Source organism: Gambusia affinis, linkage group LG16, assembly GCF_019740435.1.
Source record: "Gambusia affinis linkage group LG16, SWU_Gaff_1.0, whole genome shotgun sequence".
Classification (NCBI taxonomy): domain Eukaryota; kingdom Metazoa; phylum Chordata; class Actinopteri; order Cyprinodontiformes; family Poeciliidae; genus Gambusia; species Gambusia affinis.
The window spans coordinates 20170254-20195633 of NC_057883.1; the positions used below are offsets into that span (position 1 = coordinate 20170254).

Genomic DNA, 25380 nt, shown 5'->3' on the forward strand with positions numbered 1-25380 from the left:
ATTGTTTTGTGTCCATGGGCTTCACAAAACCTGCTCAATGCATTTCTGACAAAAAAAAAATCATTCTTATTTAATCAGGCTTTAGTCTGCTCAGTTCTGCCTATCTTAAGGGTCTTCTGTCTCTTTAAATCCAAATAAGCTGCTGTTGGCCACGCCCCCAAAACTCAACAATTATACTCACATCAAAATGGCTGAAAACAGATGTGCAATTATACAACCGTACATCTTTGAAAAGTAGAAGTGGAGCCTCCTGCACAACCAACAAGAACACAGAACGTGGTTTTCTGGATTAAAAAAAACAGTTGTCTTTTCCAGCAGCCATTGTACGGCAGTAAAACCTGTTGACCAAACGTCAGCTTGGGTGATTGTGTCAATTGTTGAATGTGACTTAACATTTATATCTCATTTTCCAGACACCAAAACACATTAACTTATTGCCAAAAAAAAGGATCTGGGTGTTCTGTTTTTAGAAGTAGTTTAGACCAACATGGAAGGTGCAATAAGAGAATTTAATTTACATTTTATCCACTTTGTTCTTAAACCGCAGTTTCTTATTCTGCAGGTTGGGCAGAGGAATGTTTTCTCCTGGGAATAAAACATGATTATTCAACTGCAACAAACATTTTCATTAATTTTTAACCCTCCTCTTATCTGCTTTACTGTCTGCACTGCAGGTCCCACTCTGTTGTGGGTTTCTGTCAGACTGGAATGAAAAAAAAAAAAGCCAAGAGGTGAAGCTAAAATAACAACTTTAATAAATAAAGAGGCTGTTGGGTAGAAAACTAAACAGAAATTTTGAACTAAGACTTGGGAGTAAGGTGTAATGCTGCAAACTGCATGATCCAACAGGTGGAAAAACAAGAATTAACAGAGCTCAGGTCCAACAGGAAAGAAAACTAGAACAGAAAAGGCAACAGGATTCTGCTATATACTCTGAACTAGATTTTTATAGTTCAGCCCCTTTCACAGCAGGCAGTAAAAAATTATTACCTCCGGCTGTTCTAGTTTCAAGATTAAACATGCAGGCAGAATGTGATAATAGTCATTTTCATGTGATTCCTCCCAGGACCGAGTTGCCGTGGCGATAATTAGATCCGTACCCGTGCTGCTGTAGAAGGCCAAACGGGACGTGGTGTGAAACTTCTGGATGAGGAACTGGGACAACGAGATCCTGTCGTCGGTGCTCAGAGACTCATCGCCGCTCTTCCAGTACAGCATCAGGTCCTCGTCTGTGTACGCGTCTGGAAGACATCACAAAAGAAATTAATAGCGTGCGTTGGGCAGCGTTTATCTGCAGGAGTAAAACAATGAAGCTCCAGATGAGTCAGAAATTAAAACGTAATTTAATGATTTATGACTTTTTAGTCCAGAAACATGGTGAGTTTTCTTTGCAAACAAGAGCTGCTACGTGTTCTTTGGATAAACTGTTTATTTTCTGCAAAAACACAAAATTCTACCAAGTGTTTTTGGTCGAGTTTCTAGCGCTAATATCTTATTACTCTTGAAATAAGACAAACCACCTCAAAAAGTAACTTTTCAGGAAGATACAGAAGCTTGTTTTAAGCAAACAATTCCTTAATATTGATGAAAAATTACTTCTATTGCAAGATAAATTAACTTATAAAAAAAATTCATGCTACAAGTCAAATAATTTGCCAATGGAACTAGTAATATTTTTTATCAATATTGAGGAATTATTTACATAAAACAAGCCTCCATATCTTGCTGAAAAGTTAATTGTAAGATAGTTTTGTCTTATTCCAATATTTGCACTAGAAACCGGACTGAAATACTTGGTAAGATTTTGTGTTTTTGAAGTGGATTTACTCCTGAAACATCATCTCCACTTTGGTTTCGGGATGATTTTGCTCCGTGTTTCAGGGCTGAATCCACTGAGACGTTGCTTTACGTCACATTCACAAAGCAAACAGCACTAATTACATCCTGGTGCAAACATGTCAAATTATGTGAACAAATTATGAATAATTCACACTTGTTTTGCATCAGACTTCCGCTTCCTTCCTTTAAAAATATGATCATTACTTTCCGTCACAAACACGGCTGATAAATTCTCGTTATGCACTCAAAGAAATCTGAAGCTTAGCTCAGTTTTTAGACTTTATTGTCCATGAAGGACAATTTGCTGCACAGTTAAAACACAAATAAAAAACAGAAAACAAACTCATTAACAAAAATCTTTCATATCAAAAAAAGTGGGGTCATTAGAGTCTTAACCCGATGAAATTTAACAGTCAAGATAGAAAGCATCAGATTCTGCTTTTCTACATAATTTATACGGCATGCTGGTCAGCGGTACCCGCGTCTTTTCCTCGAGAGCTTCTATTCTGCATCTTTTACATGCTTCTTCAACATGCCTCAATCAAGTAAATATTTATTGGGGAAAAAACGTTTTTTTGGTTTCTCTCATGGCCAAAATAATGTTCGGTGTTTGCTCTCCCCTGCAGGGAGCGTTAGGTCTTCTCTCCCCTTCAGTGTCACCAGGACGGGCTGGACTTCAAAGCAGCCACATTATTTTCATAATTATTTTGATTTCAGTGCTGGAAGGGAAGCACAGTCTGCTTGATTGCTCTACAGCCAAAACATTTCAATTGTGAATTTACAAAAATGCCCCATGAAGGACCCTAACAGGCAGTTCAGCCATGAATTTTCATCTATTTGTATTTGAAATATTGTAAAAGACCAGAGTCATCAAGTAGATTGAACATAAAAATATTTGCTGAAAGTTGGTGGTTAAAAGTGGTTGCAAACCAGGCTTTACAAAACACAAGTTAGAGATCAGAAGGTGAGTTCATCCGCTGATTTTCAAACTTTTTTCTAGTCTTAATCATTTTCTAAAGTGTTTTGATTTGCAGTTAAAACATAAGCAATCCCAGCTAATATTAACTTTATTTTCTTTCAAGTTGACACATTATATTTGGATATTCCATGAACAATGTTTATTTGAAGTGATTTTTATCTACAGATGACTCAGTTAAGGGTCTGCATCACCTTTGCAATCAGCAGCAAAACATCTGGTTTTAGAAATGCTGCTCTGAATAATATTCCTCTGGTCAGATGTTTGTCAGCCCAGAGTACTCTGGTGAGTAAAATATATATAGAAAATAATGTTTTAGTATTTTATTATGTTATTTCCTTGTGGTTATATCAACACACCTGCTGTGTTTGTGGCTGAAATGTGATCTGATGCAAAAATAGATGCAAACTGCTTCCTTCTACTAGTGTTTGAGTTTGCATCCATTAAATGCAACCTATGTCCCTGAATAGAAATAAGGCAAATGGGAAAGCAACTGATAAAACAGAGGAGATTGTACTGCTATGAATATTTTCCATTCCTCATGTTTTGATTTAAACGGTTTCTTATGCATCTTCCCATGCTTTTATCAGTTGGCTTTTGCAGATCTGGTTAAAGAGGGGGAAACTGAGCGAGCTTAAGTTTTTTCGGACTGAAAATCCCAAAAATCCAGAGATTAAAGGAGCTAATGAAGCTGATTGTGAATCATCCGCCACCTGCTGAGCCTGATGTAACTTCAGCCGTCCGATCTTGAACGTCTCTGATGGTTCAAACTGTGGCTAACATGATGTGGAGACATGAGCGGAGCTCCGTGTGGTCAGATCCTCACAGTTCAGACTCTTAGAGACCCACTGAGATGTTAGGAAGCGCTTCGGTCTTCAGTGGCGCAGCCTGCAGGCCTGTGCATGCTACATGCTGCAGGTCCAGCAGAGGGGAGCTGATGGGTCTCCAGCAGCTCGCCGCAGTGACAGTGATGTTCTCTGAAGCTTGTTTGTTCATAATAAACATGCTCCTGCAGCCATCTTCTTCTTCTCTGCTCTGGAACTCATTAGGAGTGTGAGAGTGTGCCTCCCGCTGTGAGCTGCTCTGAACTCCAGCTGCTGCAGACGCTCTGCGAATTTGGGCTTTTATCTCTGTTTCTGCTAATTTTACAGCTTTCCAACTTCTGTTGATGTTTTGAAGCTGCAAAGAGTTTAGACTGGGGGAGGGGAGAACAGGGCTGGGGTGGGGCGATCCTCGGTGAAACGGGCCCTGGTGGCTGCTGGGAAAGTGTTTGATGTCTCAGAAATAAAGACATGAAACTCAGAAAGTTTGTGCCTCATGTTTAGTTTTCATGTGTGAAGGTACCAACCACCTTCCATCTTCTGGTAGCATGCGTCAGCCTAACTGCTGGAAATAAACACCGAGAGATGAAGATGGAGCTTTTTACCTCACATTAGTTCATTTAAAGTTTTTTTAATTCATCATTTCAGTTCAGAGGACATGAAAAGCTGCAAATCCACTTTGGTTTGACTTTGCAACACCACAAATGGGGGATCAGAGGTTCCTCTTTGATTTTAGTTTTATAGCTACAAAACTGTGTTAAAGCACAGAAGCTGAAATGTGTAAACATTATTTCTCAAAATATGTTTCAAGTTCAAAAGCAGATAAAAATGCACAGCTAGCACTGAAGGCAAAATTTTAGATTGAATCCAATGTATCCATTTCTGCTCTTCTCAGTTTTATGAAATGTTCAGTGACGTATGTTTTTTTCCAACAAATAACACAGAAAAAAATTACAAAATACAAAGTTAATTGATTTTAGATTCCAAAAGAAACAAACTGAGAGCTGTTCTCTAAAAATGTGGAAGGAAACCCAGAAGGTTTTACCCCATCCTACAGTTTCAAAGATTATTATTCCTGAGGCTGATCATCAGAAAAATTACAAAAAAACATCTCTAAAAATTTTTACACTAAATTTTCTAGCATCTAGCAAATAGAGAAAATGTTGTTCACTTCAACTAAGCTCAAAAAAAGTATTTTCTTTCAGAATGTGAGAAAAAATGCACATGTCTGTGCCAGTTCTCATTAACTGAGTTGTTTGCACAACCATTATGAGGTTAGGGGGGAATTAATGTTTAATATAATATTTGCTCAGTCTGACTGAAAGAAAAAAGAAGCAAAGACAGTAAATCTGTAAATATTATTCCACGTTATTGAAGGTGCTCACCTCTGGAGTGCAATGAGGGTGGAAGGTGCACAGCGTCAGCGAACAAAGCTGTTGACTCACACCGCATTGCTGAATTGTGCAATGACAATGTTTTGGCACATTTTCCTGACATTTTGAAACGCAGGCAGAAATGTCTATAAACAGATTTCTTCCTAATTGGAAGCCTGCAGACAGTAACGCGGGTTCATCCGGCTCTTCTGTACACCGTGATGAGAGCGACGCCAGTACTGCTGAAACGTGTGGGCGTTGTGTTGGGTGATGGGCCCAGATCAAAATCCCCTAATGCTGGAGAAAACCCAGCCATGGATCCCCGGAGTCATAATCAGCGACGAGCCGAGAGGAAGGTTTGAAAAGCGGCCAGGCAGCACGAAATAATAAACGGCAGATGGATAAAATTCAGCCAGGTTAAAACAATAAAACATTCATGATCATGAGGCATGCAGGGATTTGTGAATGCAGGTGCACCGGAGGTATTTTTGTTGACTTTCACATTTTATTCAAAGCAAACTTCAAGAAAGCTGAGCAAGACTTGGAAAATATTATTTATGTCTGTACTGCGTTTAAACCCCAACTTACAAATAAATAATTTTATGACCTAAACTTCAAATCTCTGCCTGGATATTTTTGCTTATTTTAAATGTACGCACCTCTCTAAATGTCTTGTGAGTAAATATTTTCACCCATTAATCCATAACAACTGGAACTTTCAATATCTAGCAAGTCATTTTTGTAATTTACTGTCTATTAAAAGAGTATCCTTTAGATTAATTTCACTCCCTGTTATGGTGAAATTACCGTAAAAACCCGATATCAGCTAGGAAGCGCAGCATCTCCATATTCAGAAACTGTAGAAATTTTTCAGATAGCGCAAAATGTCATGGAGTTACAATACTGCAAATCTGACTGGATTGTTGCTGCTCCGTTCAGTCTGGAAGGCTTAAATTATCAGTTTTCCTGTCACATTAGCTTGTTTCTCCTCCATTAGCACACCTGCAGCACACTGGAAATCTTGGGCTTGAAGGACAGTTAAGTGCTACGCAGAGGAGTGTGTGAGCAGTGCACACACAAGCATGATTAGCAGCGCTAAGACTTTCCTGCTGGCTCTGATTGGTTGCTTTTGACTGAGAACTGTAATTCTGCAGACAAAGAGAGGAAGCAGAGGAGCTTGATCTTTTCATAAACTTCCTGTTTGACATTATAACAGTTTTAACAAATATGTAAAAATATTTTTTTCTAAAAGCTACCAACAACACCTTTAAAGTAACACTTTATAATTTACACTTCCTCTTGTGCGTTGAATTGAAAATAATTTCTACTTTCACAAACAAACCTCCTTCACCTCTCTGTCATCTCAATCATAACAGCTACAGGTGATCAATTCACAGCTTATTATCTTTATTATTTATTGTTTTAATAGATCAGACAATAAAAAATGCTTCTAACAATGATATTATTCAAAAACAAACCTCTATTGTGCCAAAGGAGACTGATTTTTATTGTTATGAATGATTTGAGGGTGAGTGAGTTGCAATAAGTGCTGTTAATTTCTATTGTTTTTAACGGAGAAAATTTCGTTGAAATGCAAATTGAAACAAATTGAATAGTATTCAAAGGTTCCACTTTTTCACCTTTTTGTTGTCAGAAGACCTTGATGCTTTGGCTCCACGTCGAGTTTAGCAGAAAAGCACTTAATTGCGTTGTTGATCTTGAAATGAAGGCCATTGTTCTCTCACTGTGTTCTGATAATTAAAGTCATGTTTCATTTTCAGAGTGACAGAACCGAACCCGTTTACTCACAGCTCTCCAGCTCCAGCGAGCAGGTCTGAGAGTCCAGAGGAAACCGGCTGAAGTCCATGTTACAGGCCGCCGTCACCGTCACTCTGCACAGACACAAACCGCAGCAGAAACTCAGGCAGGAGGCAAAACCTCACAGAAACCTTACATGCAGATAGAAACGTCAGAATATCCCCACAAAAAAATCACATTTCTTGACTTTTCAGAATATTTTGTCACATCATAACCACAAATTTCACTCACAATACTAATACACAGTATTTTTATTGTAAATAATTCTAGATAGTTTTTCTTTTAAATGCTCAAAGAGACATGAACATTTTGTAAATTTTTTATTTGACCAATTCAGCTGCACGTTCCTCTGGACTGGAGTATTTTTTTATAATTACAACTTTTTAGCATGTTATACTTTATTCTGTTTTTAGATGTTTTTATGTTTTTGTGAGACTATTTCCTATTATTGCCAGCTGTTGCACAAGCATTTCACCATAAAGGACATTTCCAATCGATTCTTTTATAGTTTATCATGATTACAAAATATATTTTTTTGAAGTTGTCTATGTTTTTTCAACTGAATTACGACTATTTTGCAGCACTGAATCAAAAATAGGCATCCATTTTTCTCGATCATGTTTTTACTCTATTTTGATTTAGAGGAATCAGATCTTCAGACTAAATTGATTACATTATAGTGACATTGTCAGTTCATTTTTGTTAACATATTAGGGCTTTAGGAGAACAAAAATTGTTTTCTATTAAGTGTATTAATTAAATGATTTCTGTAAGTTGAATAATAAATGAGTGCATGTAAATTGAACATTACGTATTCATCTCTCCTCCTGCTCATCACTCATTGATCTCAGATCATCAGGAAACCCATCCAGATGTGAGAACAAGTCATGCATTTTGATGCTCATGTTGCATCCATAGTGCAGAAAGTTCACCTGATTGAGCCAAACCAATGTGATTGCTGGATTCAGCACATCAAAATTACCCTAAAACAGTTTTAAAAATCCCAGTGTTATATGCAATAAACACAAAGTCAGTGATATTCCTGAATCAAGCAGTTCCAGCTGCAGCTCTCAACCAGCTTCAACATCTAGAGTCTTAGATTTTTACCCATAACTTTTTTGTAAAGCAGCTCAGACAGAGTCTCTGTAAACACCAAATTTCAAGTCTTGCCACAGATTTTCAATTAGATTTTGGTCCAATATGTTTCTTGCTGATGCTGTTTGTTCAGTAATGTTCTGGAAATAATCTCTGAGGCCTTGCATTGAATTTTTAAAGGTATCAGAATAAACAGGACTGGATAAAGATGCAGAGAAGCATCTATTATTTAATTTTTTTATGTTGAAAATTACTTATAACTTATAATCCTAAACAACTTTCACATAAAATCCCAATAAACTGCACTAAAAACAAATGGCAAATGAACCGATATGAAGCAATGACACAATTGTTTTTCAAATTTGTGTTACTTTCGAAGATCATTTATTGCATTCCTCTAATTGCCCCATAGGGGGCGCTTCACCCCAGTCGCTCAAAATGCATCAGTTCCCGCTGAGCTGCAAACACGTTTAGTTAATAAAAGTCTCAGCAGAGTGTAACGGAGCCCCGGACGGAGTCCTGCTGTTCGTTTCTCTGAAGTTAAATCCTGACGAGATGAAATTAATATTCAGCAGATTTCCACCGCGGTCTGTATAAACACACTCAGCGCATCGTTTTGCCACTTATTGATCTTTAACTCATCTGATTTCTGCTGCCTGTCGGGACCCGATGCAGTCAGCGTGAAACTGGGACAGATTTCCCGACACGCAGCGGGGCAGCTGGAGGCTCTGAACGGATCCGGTGCAGCGGAGAAACCGAACCAGAAGCGTCATCAGCGCTTCCCCTTCACACCTCGCCGTTTTCCCCAGACGTCTGTCAAATTTCTCCCCGTCTTCACAGGTCGATAACCTGTGGCTCCGTTCCCATAGCAACTGTTACGATGGCAACTGGGAAGCTGAATGCCGGCACTTTTCTCCTGCCGATCCGCAGGGCGCAGCGTTATTGTGAGCTATTGTGCGTGGAAACTTCTGCAGGTTTAATGCGCTTGGTAAATTGTTGAAGTGGATTTGTGCAGCGGGAAAATGCGGGAAAACCATCAACAGAACAACTCCAAACTGCAAACACATTTCTTCTCTGACAGGCTAAATAAAGCAAAATATTACTGTTAATTTGTTACTGTGTGACTTTATAAATGGCGCGCAATAAAACAAGTTACATTTTGCAATTCAAGTACTACAAACCTAAAATAACTTGATACATTCAGTTTAGTTAATCTAAATAGCAAAGACATTTTGACATCATAAGTTATGATGCAAATAAGACATCTGGTTAAGACTTTTCATGGTAAACAAAATTCTTAAATTAATCTGAAGTGTCAATCTCATCATATTTCTTTTTTCTGTCTTATCAACAAAAACAAAAGTGTTTTATTTCTTAGCCGATTGAAGAAACGTGGTGTCATCAGAGCACATTTTATTTTTCACCAATCAGCTGTAAATGTTCAAAATGTTTTCTTTGATTTGCAGTTTTGCTTGAGCAGAAATGGAGAAACGTCTTTGCAATCCAGAATCCTCAACACTTTCAAATAAAAAACTTTTTTTATGGACTCGACTTAAATTGATCAACTTGAATGAGGTTACGTTCCCCTGAAATCTTTTTTTAAACGGGTTGATTTGTGTTGGAGTGGACGAGTCTGGGGAGAGTTTGTGTCTTGAATATTGTGATTTCGTTCGGCTGCTTTGTGAAGTGCAGCTTCAATTTCTTTTCTGGACCTTTTTCTCTGAGGATCCTCTGCCTGAGGAGACGGTTCCTCCTGCAGGGCTGCCTCAGGACGTTTCTGCACACTAATTACCTCAGGTTTTCTGAATCATTCTTACTTTAAAACTGCAGACACTCAAACATGTCCTTCATCGCTGTTTCACAGGGAAATATTTCTCAGTGCTCTTCAATATCTCCAAAAGCCTAAACCTTTGTAGACCTTTCTTTTTATGTTTAATCCCAGCTTCCTGTGGCGAAACTACCACTCGTTTTCACCTCCGCTCTATAAACCAGACTTTCTCTTTTCTCTTTCTTTATGTCAGAACATCGGTGAAGAAACAGAATCATAAAGTCCAGGGAGTACAGCGGACAGGAAGCTGAGGAGAAGCTGAAAGCAGCTTTTGGTTAAAAAGAGATTCTCCAATCTTTGAACATCAGGGTTCAATCCAACACATAAAAATGGAAAGAGTAGAGCAAAACAAATGATGGCAGATAATCTAAACTTACAGGCTGTAGTCAGAGAAGCAGCCAAGAGGCCCATGGTAACAGTCTACAATAACTTTGGCTAAAAACTCATTTAAAAAATATATATATTTTTAAATATTAACAAATGCAGGTTTTAACCTTTTTTATTTTTATTTTTCTGCAACATCTCCATTGAATTTCTACAAATAATTATACTAAAAGACCTAATAATATTGTTATATATCCGTTTTTCTTGTTATTGGGTTGGAATCTACGTGCTTTTTTATTTTTACACCATTTCTACCATTCAAATAAATAAATGAATAAATATACATCCTCTTTTTGCAAAATATTATGTCCATCTTTATTTTAAATCCTAAAAATAGAGCTACAATTGTTGCTTTTTAAAAATTACAACTTTCCTAAAAGTTGTAATTTTAGGAAAGTTGATGTTTGTAGATATGTGTCTACATTGATAAGATGTTGTAAAAACAGTCATATGACAGTTGTGACCCTAAAAAAGTTGTTTTTGTTTGTTTATTTGCCTGACCTGAGGACAAAATGGGTCTTTGGGTTATAAAAGTTTGCAGACTTGTGGCCTAGACAAAGTCCATACGTAAATCAGATTGCAATATATATATGTATACATTTTCTAAAGAACAACAGAAAATTTCAGACAATTATGTGCTAAACTTGTAGACTCATACCAAAATCCCAGCAGCTGCAGTAAAAGCTGTCACTAAGCGACACACTTTTCAGGTTTTTTGTGTAAATAAATAAAGTTAAGACATGTATCCCATTCACAAACGCACGACTTTGTGTTGGTCTGTCACATGAAATCACATTAGAAGTACAGGTTGTGGCTGAAAGATGAACAAACTGATTCAAGATTATTAATACTTCTGCAGTGTTTTAGTTTTTCTTGTTGACTTGTTAATAAAGAGTCAACAAGGCAGCTCGGAAATATTTTACTTGTGTTCTGAAAGGCCATTCAAGGTACTTAAGGTTAACACAGAAAGTTTTGAGTATGTATTCACACAAAATTGATTCGTTCAGAATCACTAAAATCAAATGTTGGATCAACAAATGGGTCTTTTTACTTCTGTGCCATGTTGAATAAGCTAAGCTGCCACTAAAGGCTTTAAACGTTTATGAGCAAATCACTCATTGGAATCCAGAGGGGAACATTTCTAACCAAGATGACAACTCTTCTTCATCTTCACCCACCAGCCAAATTTTCAGCTACAAACTTTTGCTTCATAACTTCCTTCATTCTTTGTGGCAAAGATTCAATGAGATGCCTGACACACACCTCTGAGATTTCAGTTCATGCTAACATGAAAACAGTGGCTGCAGATCTGTTGGCTGTGCATCCATCATGAGGAATTGCTGTTCCACCACATCCCAGAGGTCTTCTGTTGGATTTATATCTGGTGACGGTGGAGGTCTAATTAGGCAAGTCGACTGTTTCTGAAACACTCCTTGCCAGTTTCTACAGCAGCTCAACAATTAAAGCTTCCAAGTCTCTCGCCGTTCTCCCCTTTATGATGCTCATTTTGAACTTTAGCAAGTCATCTGTGAATGTTTTGAGCAGCTGCTACACGATTGGCTTATTTACAATTTGTGTTAAAGTAATTTCAGTATTTAAAATTCACATTTTATGTGTTTTTACTGCTTCTGTTTGGGTGTCAACTGCTTCTAAAAATAGTCTAAGTGCTTAAAAAAAAGAACCAGACGGTTTTTGATTACAAATAAATATTTTTTGGAGTCTGGAAAATGAATCGTTTTAAAAGCCTTCAGAGTGTAACGTCACACTGCTGTTACCTAGCAACCCCAGTCAAGCCAAGCCTGTTACCTACACTGTAAAAAGAAAGTATCTGAACCAGCTTAATTGAATTGATTCAATTAAGTTTATCCACCTTAAGTTTTTATGTTCATACAACTCAATTTACTAAGTTCATCCAACTCAATATATTAAAAGCATCCAAATCAATTTAGTTTTTTAAAACTGAATTCATTAAGTATTTTTAAAATGACAAATTTAAGTCAGTCTTACTCAAATCATTTAGTTTGCATCAAATAAGGATTTAAACTACAGGATCTGTCCCTGGCGAAGCGTGCGTCACGACGTCAGACAAAGGATACGAACACGGCATTGTTTCAAATACAATTTTGAAAGTGCACTCTTAGAAGAAAATGAGCCATTTCAGAAACCTCTGGATTGCTGAGTCACTATCGACGGCACCGTGTCGTCACCTGGCAACCCAAGTGGAGCCCTAACGAGTGAGATCAGCTGGTTTTACTGCTACATGCTCTGCACAGTGGCTGCTGGAAAGGTCAAGGGTTTTGATGTTGACTTACCATCCAGAAACCATTTGCTGCATTCTTATTGGTTGTGCAGGAGGCTTCACTAATGCTTTTCAAAGATATATGGTGGTATAAGTGCTCACATGTTTGCAGCCATTTTAACATGCAAGTGCAAACATTTGAGTTTTAGCAGCAGCTTATTTGGATTTAAAGGTACAGAGCCTAAATCTGCTCATTCTGAAAGGAGAACTGAGCAAACTAAAATCTCATCATCTAAGAATGATTTTCTGCAAAAACAAACAAAAAAAGTAATTAATATTTTTTGTGTAACCCACAGACCTATCCTAATCTCTTCAAGGTCTCCTTTAAACATTTTAAAAGGTGCTCATAATTAAGTGAACGTATCTTCAAAGGATTCCAGAATAAATACAAGCAGCATTTCCTCCAGACTTTAGAGAAATTAACAAAAACCTAAAAACAAAGAGGAAGCAAACAACTCTTCTACTCCACTCAGAGGATTGTTTTTTATGTGTAATAAAACCATTCACCCATCAAAAACAACAGCTCTGATGATTTTCACAGTACATGTCAAATAATATAAATTACCAGACATGTTCTGTGCTTTGCTGGAGCGAGTTAATAATAACATCCACAGCTCGTTAAAACCTGATAGGGGAAACTGAAGCCATAAATCCAAACACGTCTGAGCCGACGTGACTCGCCTCCTCGTCTGCAGAAATTTTATGTTGCTGAAATATTAAACAGAAGCTTTTTTTGCTCCAGACATTCAGAAGGAACAAGTAAACCTTTCAGGATTGCAGCTCATTTATAATACTTTCTAAACTACAGAAGTACAACTCGTTTTGTTGTGACATCTGCAGTATTATTTCATTCATTAAAATCTGAATATTAATCTGCAGTCCTGGTTCATGTAGCACTAAAAACACCCACAGCTGCTCTTAGATCCAAAGCGGAAGCAGATGTTAGTTACAGCAAGTTTTCAAATTAAAGTGAAACCTTCTGCTCTCCATGAACTCTGAGAAATATTACAGTTGGCTTCTGCAACAAGTTCCCAGTGAATAAGTGGGTTTCAGTCATGTAGCATTGCTTTGTTTTGCTCCCATCTGCCAATTATTTAACGATTCTTTTAGAAAGTTGAGAATGAGAAACAGCTCATGCAAAACATCTTCTGATAACATCTCAAGATGAGACCCAGACACCTCAAATGTGATTAAATAAGAAGCTGGAAAGTCCTACTGAACATTAACAGCTTAGCTTGATTTTACTTCCTTTAAAAAAAATCATGAAATCTGAATGTTAAATGAGTAAAATCTTCACTCTTTTCATCTCTCTGTGGTTTCAAACTCGTTTACATCAGATGAAAACTATCATGCAGCCAAAACATGTTCAGTCTGTTGGAGAAATACAGCAAATTTTCTACAGGAAAATTGTAAAAGTTTATTTTCATTCTGGCAGCATGCCTTGCTTAGGTGATGGATGTAGTGAGAGTGCACATGAGAAGCTCAGAAATAAGGAGAAAAAAATTTCTAGTGCAGACTAAGAGCAAGGCAGCATCATGATTGCTTTAAATTTGGAAAAACATTTTCTTAATTTGCTGAAATCTCAGAAAATCAGCCTCATTTTGATGAGTCCTGGGAGTCATGACGGCAAATTGAGGTCGTAGATCCAAACAGCCACGTTTGATGCAGAAAAACTTAAATCTGGACCAAAAATCAAAACTGAGTTTAAAATTAACATTTAGAAAGATGGTTCCTAAAATCAACAACGGTGGAGTCTAGAAATGTCTTCTGAAATCAAAGAAAATAAATTTAATATAATAAATGTAGCATATTTGTGCTAGAAATGTTATGACAATTAAACGAATCTCTTCTACTGTTATTTTATGAGCCAGAAGTCGCAGAGTGTACGTACCACTCATTTAAAACACTCAAACTACAAAATCCTAAATATTGGTTTTACAAACTACAATAAGAAATCAAATATGCAAAAAAGAAACTGTATGCAGAAAATGAGATTACAGATGTAAAGAAGTGTGTTAAATGGTCAAAAGATACAAGAAGAAACTTTCAGGTCTTGCAAAAACAGAGAATAAAATAATCTGGTAATGAACAAAGGAAACCTGTTAGCTTTTACCAGCAAACAAACCAAAAACCAAAGGAGAAAAAACAGAGAAATACATTTTAGTATGAGGAACATAACAAAAAATAAATAAGAAACGACACACAAAGAAATGAACTAGTACAGCAACACCAAAACAACAATAACAGAGAAATTAAACAAAGTCGACAAAACCAGAAGAACATTAATAACCCACTGGAAACTGACTAAAAACAAACAAAACCAAACACTCAAGGAATGGGACAACTGAAGACACTTTGGTGGAAACACAGGTCCATGCACAGGTTGTTTCATTTCTGCAGCCAAATTGCTGAATTTCAGTGTTAATTTATATTTACAATAAAGATCTAACAGCAATATTTACCTTAGTTTGTTTTGCCTCTGAGTGAAGGAATAATGAAATAAAATAAACTACAGGAATAGACACAAAACAAACATCTTCAGTTTAAATGAAAAAGAAATGCTTCAATGCCCCTGGATGAAGTAAACTATTAAAGAAAATGGGAAAACAGGGTTGTGCAGAAATGAACACAATCAACTACAGAAAAACTTGACAGAAAAAAAAGGTAGAAGTTGTTGGTTGTGTGAAATTTGTGTAATCTGAATAACTAAACGACTGAAAACTTTGAGCAAAACGCCTTTCTGACCTCCAAATCAAAACACAGAGACATCACTGACCTTAAGCTGTAGAGGACGTGTCCGTCCGGAAACACACGCAGCATAATGTTGTCTGTTGTCGTGTCGTGGATGAAGGACCTCTTGGAGTGGACGAAGAAGACGTCCGGCACCCAGATCTTCTTCACCAAGCGGCCATCGAAGGTCATGCTCTTGTTCGTGCTGCTGGAGAACGACAAGCGCTCGTCCTTCCAGTAGTGTCGGAGGTACAGCGTCATGGTGAAGTCCTGGTGGGACCACAGGGTGGCGTTGAAGCGCCAACGTCAGCAACAATGGAGGAGCTCTACCACCAAAACTGTCCTTCAATTCAAACTTATTCAAACTATACAATCCTGTTCACAAATAGACGATAAATTGTCTCAGAACTTATTGCGATAAACGATAATATTGTTGTTTTGAGACCATTTTCTAGCAATATAATTGCAATAGTGGCATAATAATGCAAGAACACGTTCTCAGTTATCAATAAACTTTAAATTCTAATGAACATTTAAACAATAGAACTGGAAGACATTTGAAATATCCAAAATAAGTAAAGAAAACAACAGAAACAACAAATAAAATGAATCATAAAGTCTCTGTAGGCAAAATTATCTTTCAAGAAAAAGGGATAGTTGGAACCAAAACACCAGACTGAAGACTTTTATCATTCAGGTTTTGGTAAAAAGAGAGAAAAGTGAAAAACAAAACTAAATCAACCAAATGAAAATTAACGAGTTTCTTTTCAATTGTCATGCGATTAAATGATTTATTGCATAATCTCTAATAATCTGGAAAACAACTCATACCATGTCAACTTCAGAGATGCTGTCTAAGCTCTCCACCTGAACGTCCACACCAACAGGGATCGCAGGACCTGCAGAGGGCAAAAGGTCACAATGTCAACAAAGAATATAAATAAAAAATAGTTGAGCTGATGGGATCCAAACCGCTGTGAGCACCAGAACCGGTGCTCCAGACTACAGTGACTGCACAGGGTTGTTTAGTTGGCATAATTTCTGCAAAGCTGAAAGTGATGGTGGAGGCACAGAAACCTCCAGTTTTTCTCAGACATTCTGCATATTCTGACAATTTAAATTAAATGAACTAAACTTTTTGTAGCGTTTGTCGTCAAGTTCTTTGACACTACGAGTCACATTAGTCCAACCCAGGAACACTTTGTCAAGTTGCTATTGACTGTATTATTCCCACCACCTCATATTCTCTCCAAGTCTTTGGGGGAGTTTTGCTGCCATAATTCGAGAGCTCACATTTTCAGTTTGAAAGCAGGATTTCATGTATTTTAATACTTCTGATTACATTTTCAGTTTCAAAGCCAGACTTTATCTTTCTTCTCAAAACTTGTAATGCTCGTACTCCAAACCTTTGCTCTCTTTCAAATATTCACTGTGCTTTCGCAAACCTTTCTCCTCACGTTCAAAACTTGTCTCTGCTCGGATCAAATCTCCACTCGGAAACCTCTCTGCTCATTTTGTGCTTGCGCCCGGATCGAAAAAGTGCCGTCGCCTGCCAACTTCTCAGCCAATTGAATGACAGTAGCCCCACAGGCACACCCACTAGAAGGAAGCAAACGCACCCTGTAGAATACTTTCACTCTATTGGCTGAGAGGTTGCCAGGCAACGGTACTTCTCCATTCCAAGCACAAAATGATTCGCAAGTGAGCAGAGTGTTGCAAGCAGAGATTTGATCGTTTTGAGAGTGAGTAGACAGGTTTGAGAAAGCATAGTGAATATTTGAAAGAGACCAGAAAATTTCTGAGTTCAGGGATTAAAAGTTTTCTGAACAAAACACATGAAATCCTGCTTTCAGACTGAAAATGCGTGCTCTCAAATTATGGCAGAAAAATTCCCCCAATCAAGTCATCTAGGCCTGTCAGGATAACAAATGTACCTGGACAATAAATTGTTCCAGAAGTTACTCAAATAAGTGATGATATTGTAGTTTTTAGACAATTTTCAAGTAAAATAATGGTAATAATGGCAGAAAAATACCAGAACACACTCTCAAGAATCAATAAATTTAAATTCAGATTAACATTTAACACTGCAGCTGGAAGACAATTTAAATAAACAAACAAAACAACAAAAATGAATTTGGCTCGCCAGTGAGGAAGCTGCAACTAAGACCAGGTCTCAGAAAAACACTAAAAGACATCTCCCTTGTTTCTCTCTGTTTAAATCCAACAAGAACAATGTTGTGAGATGTTGGATGAGAATGTTTTTAGACTACAAGGCTGACCGTAGGAGGCGATTACGAGGCTTTTTTCCAAGAAGAGGGGTAATCGCCTCCTAAACATTGTCGGACACATTTAAGAGTTGTGATGATCCTCAGACGTCTTGTATTCCCACTTATAACAGACTCTGGGATTATAAAACACTGGAGAAAAGCAGGGTAATCAGCACAGACATGTGTTTTAGGTGATTTATTCTCTTACTCAAGCTTTCCAGAACATTTTATCTAGAAAGCCTCACAGCATCAGTCACAGCAGGCTTCAGAAAGCCTTATGTATCTGAAACAATAGATTACGAAAGAAACAATGAGTGTAAAAAGGCCAGTCCTTCAAACAAAAAGAAACATTCAGTGTGATTAGCGCTGAACTGCTTTCAGAACGTAAATCTCGCTCAGACGGGCTGGATGTGGTGCTACCGCCAGTTTCTGGGTCCCAGTCTCATTTTTCTGTCTGCTCTGGAGTTTGCGGGGTGACAGCTGTGGGATGGTGGAACAGATTGGTGCTAATCTGAGCTGTAAACAGAACAAACCGCCTCCAGCTTAAATCTGCAGCCGCTGGGCCTGGCCTGCCGCCTGGCAGAGCTGCGATCAGCCACACCGGCTGAAGCTGACAGTCTCTGCAAAGCAGACTGTTTCTGGATGAGAAAGACGCGTCGACATCCATCACCGAGAAAAACTGTTTCAGCTGCACCAACAGGAGGGGAAAGACAAGGCTGATGAGATGAAGTGTTTTACAGCCTCCCTGAAGAGCTCTGCTGTCTGCCATTAGCTCTTCCCCTCAAGTCATTACTCTCACTGTTAACCATTTCAATCTGAACTGGAGTGATCAATGACAGTACGATTGTTTCATTTGAAGTTCAGCGTTTGACTCGATAATGTAATTAAACCTTCACAGAGTTCAGGCTGGAGCTGCAGCTGTCTCGCATTCCCTAGCATCGTTTCTAAAATGAGCCTTGAACGGCAGATAAAAATAGGAAGGAATTTGTGCATTTCAGTGATGCATTCATGGCCCTCTAACCTTTTTATGAATACTAAGAGATTAGAAAATGCTCAGTGGCAGCCCTCCCACAGTGAGTGTGACTGATGGCTCCGCTGAGTGTTTCTGAATAAATACTAAAAGCAGGAAAACAGAGAATCTGTGACAGGGTGGCCGGAGCGTAGAGAATAAACTGTTAGATGATCGGTCTGTGACGCAGATCTAATAAACGCCTCAACTTTTATTATAGAAACACTGAAATGTTTTTGTTCACAGCACAGCTCCTTAGTTTCTGTCCCAATGTTAGCCATTTTTATTGCTTTTTGCAGTTAAGAAAGGGGTTAAAATGAGGTTTTAAAGCCCAAAATAGGTTTGCTGGAGGTTAGGCAATCTGAAATGGGGAAAATCTGTTGATTTGCCATTGTGATGGTTTGAAATTCTGCTAGCTTGTGAGGACAAGACTGGAATCTAAATGTAGAACCAGGAGAGAGACGCAGGTTCACACGATCGAGAGGGGTGAAGTACTGAACAGAAAGTCAACAAAGAAAGTGGCATAAGATGATCGGATTGACAAAAATCTAAGCGTGAATTCACACCAACCCTGTTAGGTTTGCTTTAATTGAACTCTAGTTTTGTTTAGAGAAGTGTGAAAGCGTAACCAAACGCTGCTGTGGACCAAAAAAAGCGAACTCTGGTCTGCCTAAAATCTTAGGTCTTGTGCACTCTGGTGCAGTTGGAGTTCATATGTGAACGCCAAGAAGACACTGCTGCAAAAGCAGAAAGATGACTACAGTGCAGGGCATTCTGGGTAAATACAACCAAAGCAACCAAAGCTAGCGGTAGCTGGAGAAATGGCTCGTTTTCTTTTACCAACGACAAAAGAGAAATCCTTCAACCACAAAAATCTGACACGACTCCATTTTTGTTTACATTTTGCAAAGGAGAAAGTTGCAGTCACATTTTCTTCTGAGGTTTTCATGTTTTTTCTGTCAATAGTTCTTGCCGCAGCGCCGCCACAGGCGAGGAGGGGAACCGGTTTGTCAAATGGTTTGGATCACTTTGACACGGTACGGTGTGAAAGCAATTCAATTAATATTCAAACATACTATATTGATCTGAAAGAAAAATTAAATAACCACACCACCTGAAAATTTAACAAATATTGCAATTTTTTCTCCAATCAAACCGAGTTTAACAAACAATATCAGAGCTGCAACTCAGATGTGGTGAATATGGTTTGCTGACCTTCAAGTTCAGCTTTTAGACACGTAACACGGCATCATTAGTTTTATCAAACGCTTTGCTCGAAGTATTTTAGAAACTGCTGGTCTTCTGGGATTTTAACAAAAAACCGTCTCCCAGGTTCACAGAGAATGATCAAAAACGAGAGAATATCCAGAGAGCCGCAGCTGTGAGGCCAAAAATGTGCTATTAATGTCAGAGGTCAGAGGAGAATACAGGCAGGCTGGATTGAAATGATGAAAGAAAAAAGTAGCTTAGATAACTACTTGTTGCAACCACTGCTGACAGATATAAACACCTGAGGCTACAATTCAGGCTCTACAAGATTGGAGAATAAGGGGTTGGAAAAAATGCTATGGGCTGCAACAGCAGCATATGAACGAACGCATCCATTTTGCCTGCATCAGTAGTTCAGACTAGTGGTGGTAAAAGGTGTAGAGATATATTCTTGCTTCAACTGAGCAAAACCTCCCTGAATATTCCTGACCATTTCTATCTCTTTATGACAACATACTAGCCATGTTTTGATGGCTGCTTCCTGCAGGGTGTCAGAAAGCTCAAACAATCTCAAACTGGTTTCTTTACTTTGATAATTGGTCACCAATCATGGGAGAAATGTGCGACGTTATCATATTAAAATGGACAAAACTCTCTGCGGAAGGGCAGCTTGTTGAATTTATGCAAAGATTTATGCAGTTCTGGATACAAAAAGGGATGTGATTGTGCTAACAAAATGTACCTATTAAAGTGCCTGACAAGCAGGGACCATTGATTAGTGAGGGAAACGGGAGAAGCAAAAACAAGAAACTAGATTATTAAATTTCAACTCAATAGAAACAGATTTAGAAATGTCCACAGTTTCACAGTTGTTAAAATTATTAAAACATTAAGTTTAATCAGATATTTTATTATTTTAACTTCATTCTAGTGAATGTTTATGATGTTAAGCAATAAAAAAAGAGCTTTAATGACGTGCAAAACACATTTAATGGATCGATCAGAGCACACATGACGTGAGTCACAACTCAGATCTGGGAATGACGTCAATCCAATCCTAACTGTGCTCCAGTTGCAGGTTCTGGGTGATGCTCAGGAGTCTGGATGAGTTATTTCTTTTTACAAATATTTAGACATTAAACAAATAGCTAAACCTTACAATTAAGGACCAGCGCAGCAGTGCAGATAAGCAGGAAAATAGCATCACAGTTTTTGCAAAGCATGAAACACATTTATCTAGCTAAAGGAAGCAAAATATCACAATGCTTCTCCAGTTGTCCAAAGCTATCAGCCTGGTTTAAAACACACTTTAATCATTATATTAGCATGATAATTAAAGATAGAATGGGTTGAAGACAGTTATGGTAGAGAAAGTAGTGAAGAATGAGAAACAAGAGTAACTTAATCAGATGAAATCTGTGCAACTCTGATTAAATTTGTAATAAATAACAGGGAGATGCTAACATTGGCTCAAATGAGAGCTCAGATAAATCTCAGGATGAACACAGTGCCGAAAGTCGACTGGATATTCTGTCTACATCACCAGCAGAAAAACACCCAGTTTCTGCCTCCAGCTCAGTAATCAGCAGCTGATTATATCACCAATTTTTACACAGCTGCTAATATCCACTTGTGGAGATGAGGGAGCAATTCTAGGTATGATTTCCCCCATAATGTTAATTGTTTCGACCCCTGCGGGACCCTGGTGGTTAGGCTGAATATTTACCTTTCAAACACAACACTGATTACTGATACGGCACACAAGGCCTTTTTAAACCCTGATTGCCGACTAACTTGGTTCTGCTCTCCACAGGTTTGCTGCCACCTTTTGCTTTGTAGATTTTTTTAACTTGCAAATTACAATATATTCACATTAATCCTCCATACACCACTGATTTCACGTTACATATTGAAGGTTTTAACCTGTTTTAGGTCATGCCACATCTTCTCAATGGCATCTAAGTCCATACTACCAAAATGATTTGAGTTGGTTTTAATTTATGAGAACAATGTGAGTCTTTGTGACGGCTAATTATGTTTTTCTTTTTATAAAAGAAGTGCTTCATTTAGTGAAACACCCAGGGTGCCCTGCTAGTTTGATTTAGTTTTGTTTAAAGAAATGGTTTTGTTTTCAAAGTTTTTCCTTAAAAAACCTTTCTATGCCAATGCTGCAGCTACATGTTTAGGTCCAGAGGCTGGGCAGGATTTAATTAGACACATTCAGAGAGAAGAGTAAAGAACCTGCAGATATCATTACGTTTTAGGAAACTTTCCAAAACAGAATTCCACCTTCAGAATAATTCTCCTACTTGAAATTGCGAGACAGTAACACAAAAACCGAACTGAAAACAGTAAAACAAATGATTGTTGGTGTAAGCTCTTATGATGGAGGCCATTTTAACCCTTAACTCCAGTAACTTCTAATCCAAACTTGTCGGATTAACAGCTTTTCATTTCTGTTAAAGTTCCCTCCTGAGCTCATCTCAAACTGCCTGGTTAGACAGAATAGCAGCATTACGTAACGACATGACTGCAGCCATCGATAGTCAAGCTGTCCTCCTTTCTGGACGGTTTTTTTAAGTGAAACACAGCGGCTCATTATTCATTCTCAGCAGTCTCCTCGGCAGACAGCCTCCCCCTGCTTCTCGCCGTGAAAAAACACAGTGTGAACATCTTTCCATCAGCGAATGTGATTACTGATGTGGGAGAACCGCAGCTCAGCGAGAGCCATGGCTGACCTCAAGCTCCCCAGATAACGATGAAGCAGCTGGTCACTCCTGCAGGAGACCTATGGTAATGTCTTATCAGAAAACTGAGCTGAGCAAACAGTTTGCATCGGTTCAAATCCCCTTCTGGTGTTTGTGGCATAAGCAAAAATCACTGTTTTATCCTGGGAAGGGTTGCAGAATCTATAAAAACTTGTCTATATCACCAGACAACCAACACTAACTACTAGATCCACACTCAATTAATGAACTTATATCGACATTTTTCCAAGGTTTTCTTTTCGATGTGGACTGGCAATGTCATGCCCATGTCTGAAATCTGGATATACAGCTGAGAATGAAATTAAGAGACCACTTAAAAGGATCAGTTTCTCTGATTTTACTCTATATGTTTGAGTAACATGAACATTGTTTTTTTATTCTCTGAACTACTGACAACACGTCACTGAAATTCCAAGCAAAAATGTTGTATTTATTTGCAGAAAATGAGAAATGGTCAAAGTAACAAAAATGATGCAGCACTTTCAGACCAAAAATAATGCAAAGAAAACAAATTCATATTTATATAGAAACAACAATGCTGATGTTTTACCTCCAGAAGAGTTCAGAAATATTTGGTGGAATAGTCAGGAGGTTTTCAATGGAGTTCAGTGGGTTCTTAAATTTTTCCTAAGCTGTATGTTAAAAAAAAGTAAAGTGTGGAAGTAAAGAAGCTCAAAGCAGATGAGAACCCAGCTGAAAGTTTCAAAGAGTGTTGAAGTTATGTGCAGAGCTTCACATAAATCAGACGCAGCAAAGTTTCCAACTCCGATGTGAGTTCATTGGTGATTTGACAAGAGAAAAGAAGGACAAGTATCATTGCTCTGATAAGCATGGACATCAATATTCACATTTCTCCAAATAACTGTCACCAGAATAAAATGTCCAACCTTGAACATCAAGCTGCTTGTACAACACAAACGATAATTGTGCTGCTTTCATTTTCAACAAGAATGAGAATATAGCATAGTAGGAGTAAAACTTTGCAGAATAATCCTACTGCACCAAAAACTCCTTCTTCAACACCAGAAAGAAAACAAAATACCAGGACATGTCACTACGTATCACACAGTGCAAGCTCAATATCATAAAATATTAACAGTGACAGTGACAGTGATCTAAGATTTAACAAATGTCAGATTGCACAGTTCTTGCAGCACCAGAATACGAAATCCAGAGTCCAACAATGAATAGCAACCAAGTACAGGCATTAATGTCTGATTATTAGATTCAAACCCAAATATTTAGGGAATGGAAAACAAGGCAGCAGAGGAAGCGCTAGTTATTAGACAATAATATGACAATATTGGTCACCAGAGTCCTAAATCAGCATTTGGTGAGCCTGTCACACAGAGACAAAGCTGGGTATAATTGTACTCAAGTAAGAGTAGAACTACTTCAACATATTTTTACTCAACAATAAACTAAACATGTGCAAACAGGTGAAAAATGGCTTCCTGTAAATATATATTTTGTAAACCCTGTTTTGCTTTTATTTCACAAACTGGTTGCAATTCTTGTTGTTGTCAGGTCTAAAAGTATCGGAAATTGTTTACGTACTCTGGCACTCTGCTAAAACGGAAAAGAATGACTTTTTTTTTCTCCGTCGGAAAAGACGAGTTTATGGCCACGAGTGAAGAATCCAGATTTTCCGTAATTAATGCCTGAACTGTATTATTTTCTGTGTACGAAGCTGTAGTGACGTTGCTGACGTCACGTTTGTCCTTTTAGAGATGCCACTGCCGTTTGTTATGAACTGTTTTATTTCGGTTTTCTATGTAGCTGCGTTGCTACGTCTTTGTTGAATCCTAATAGGTGCAATTCATGTGACGAAAGACTATTTTTGCTCCATATCTTGAACTTTATAATTTTTGTTTTTGCAACTCAGAGAAAATTGTTCTTTTTGTGAATAAAGAACCGCTTTTATTTGAAGTTCTGTGTGCTCTCTTAATCCCGGCTTCACGTGCAAAATTTTAAGCAAATAAAATAATTGGATTTTTTTTATGTTCAACGTTGAGCCAAACCCTGAAGAGTTTTGCAAGTTTTCTTCGCTAAACGAAGTTTGTAAATCCAAACCAATTTATTTTTTCTGTTTATCAATAAAATAATCATTTCTATATTCATTATCAAATATATACTATTGTGAAAACAAATCACTTCATAGTGAAATCGTGTGTTTTTGATATTATAATGATATAGAAATTATTACTAAATAAATTTTAAAATTCAGCTCCACTGAGGGGGCCACATAGTGGCCCTGTGGCCCTAAGAGGCTGCTTAGCTTGCTTATGCCTTGGGCCAGCCCTGGGCAGACGACTAAAAGACATTTAACAACGGTTGGATATATAATGGATGGGTGGAAATGAATGAATTCAGAGGCGATGGGCATGCATGCACCCGATGGATGATGGATAAACATCGTACGATGATAGATGGATCCATTAAACTAATAGGAGACATGAATCCACCTCTGACCTGCAGTAAATCCTCGACACTGAGCAGCACACATCCGAAACTCTGCAGTCACTTAGCAGAAAAAGAGTTGGGAAGTGGACAGGCACGGGGAGACGTAGCTGAGGGGCTTTCATCTGGTTCCTTTCTGCTCGGATTAACAACAAGCTTAATGTGTTATTTTACCCAGGATTAAGAGCAGTAATACACCCCACATGCACCCTCCAACAGCGACTCAGACTGAGCTTGTTAAATATGTCTGTGTGTCCACCTACATAGTACATCTGCAACAGTCCTGAGTTACATGCAGAGATGATGAGGATTATCTCTTTGGTTGCATAATGGGGCATGTTACTACAATGTGAAAAGCCATATGATGTGTGTAAACTCTTCAACTCTTCAAATTATTCAGAGGTCAGAGATTAACAAAAATAATTCAATATAATAAAATAATAAGTCTGTTAGCAGGCAATTTGTAAGAGTCTAGAACGATTTTAACGTCTTGAATCTGCT

At 37.9% G+C, this 25380-nt stretch overlaps 1 protein-coding gene across 1 annotated transcript in view; it reads right to left on the reverse strand.

The window, feature by feature from the left end:
• gabrr2a (gamma-aminobutyric acid type A receptor subunit rho2a) overlaps positions 1-25380 on the reverse strand; it is a 39502-nt gene that overhangs the window by 4187 nt on the left and 9935 nt on the right. Inside the window, exons 3-6 of the mRNA XM_044142600.1 lie at positions 15995-16062; positions 15210-15433; positions 6819-6901; positions 1101-1241 (exon numbers count right to left, since the gene is read on the reverse strand). Coding sequence (XP_043998535.1) covers positions 1101-1241; positions 6819-6901; positions 15210-15433; positions 15995-16062 — 516 coding nt within the window. The remainder of the gene's footprint in view (positions 1-1100; positions 1242-6818; positions 6902-15209; positions 15434-15994; positions 16063-25380) is intronic.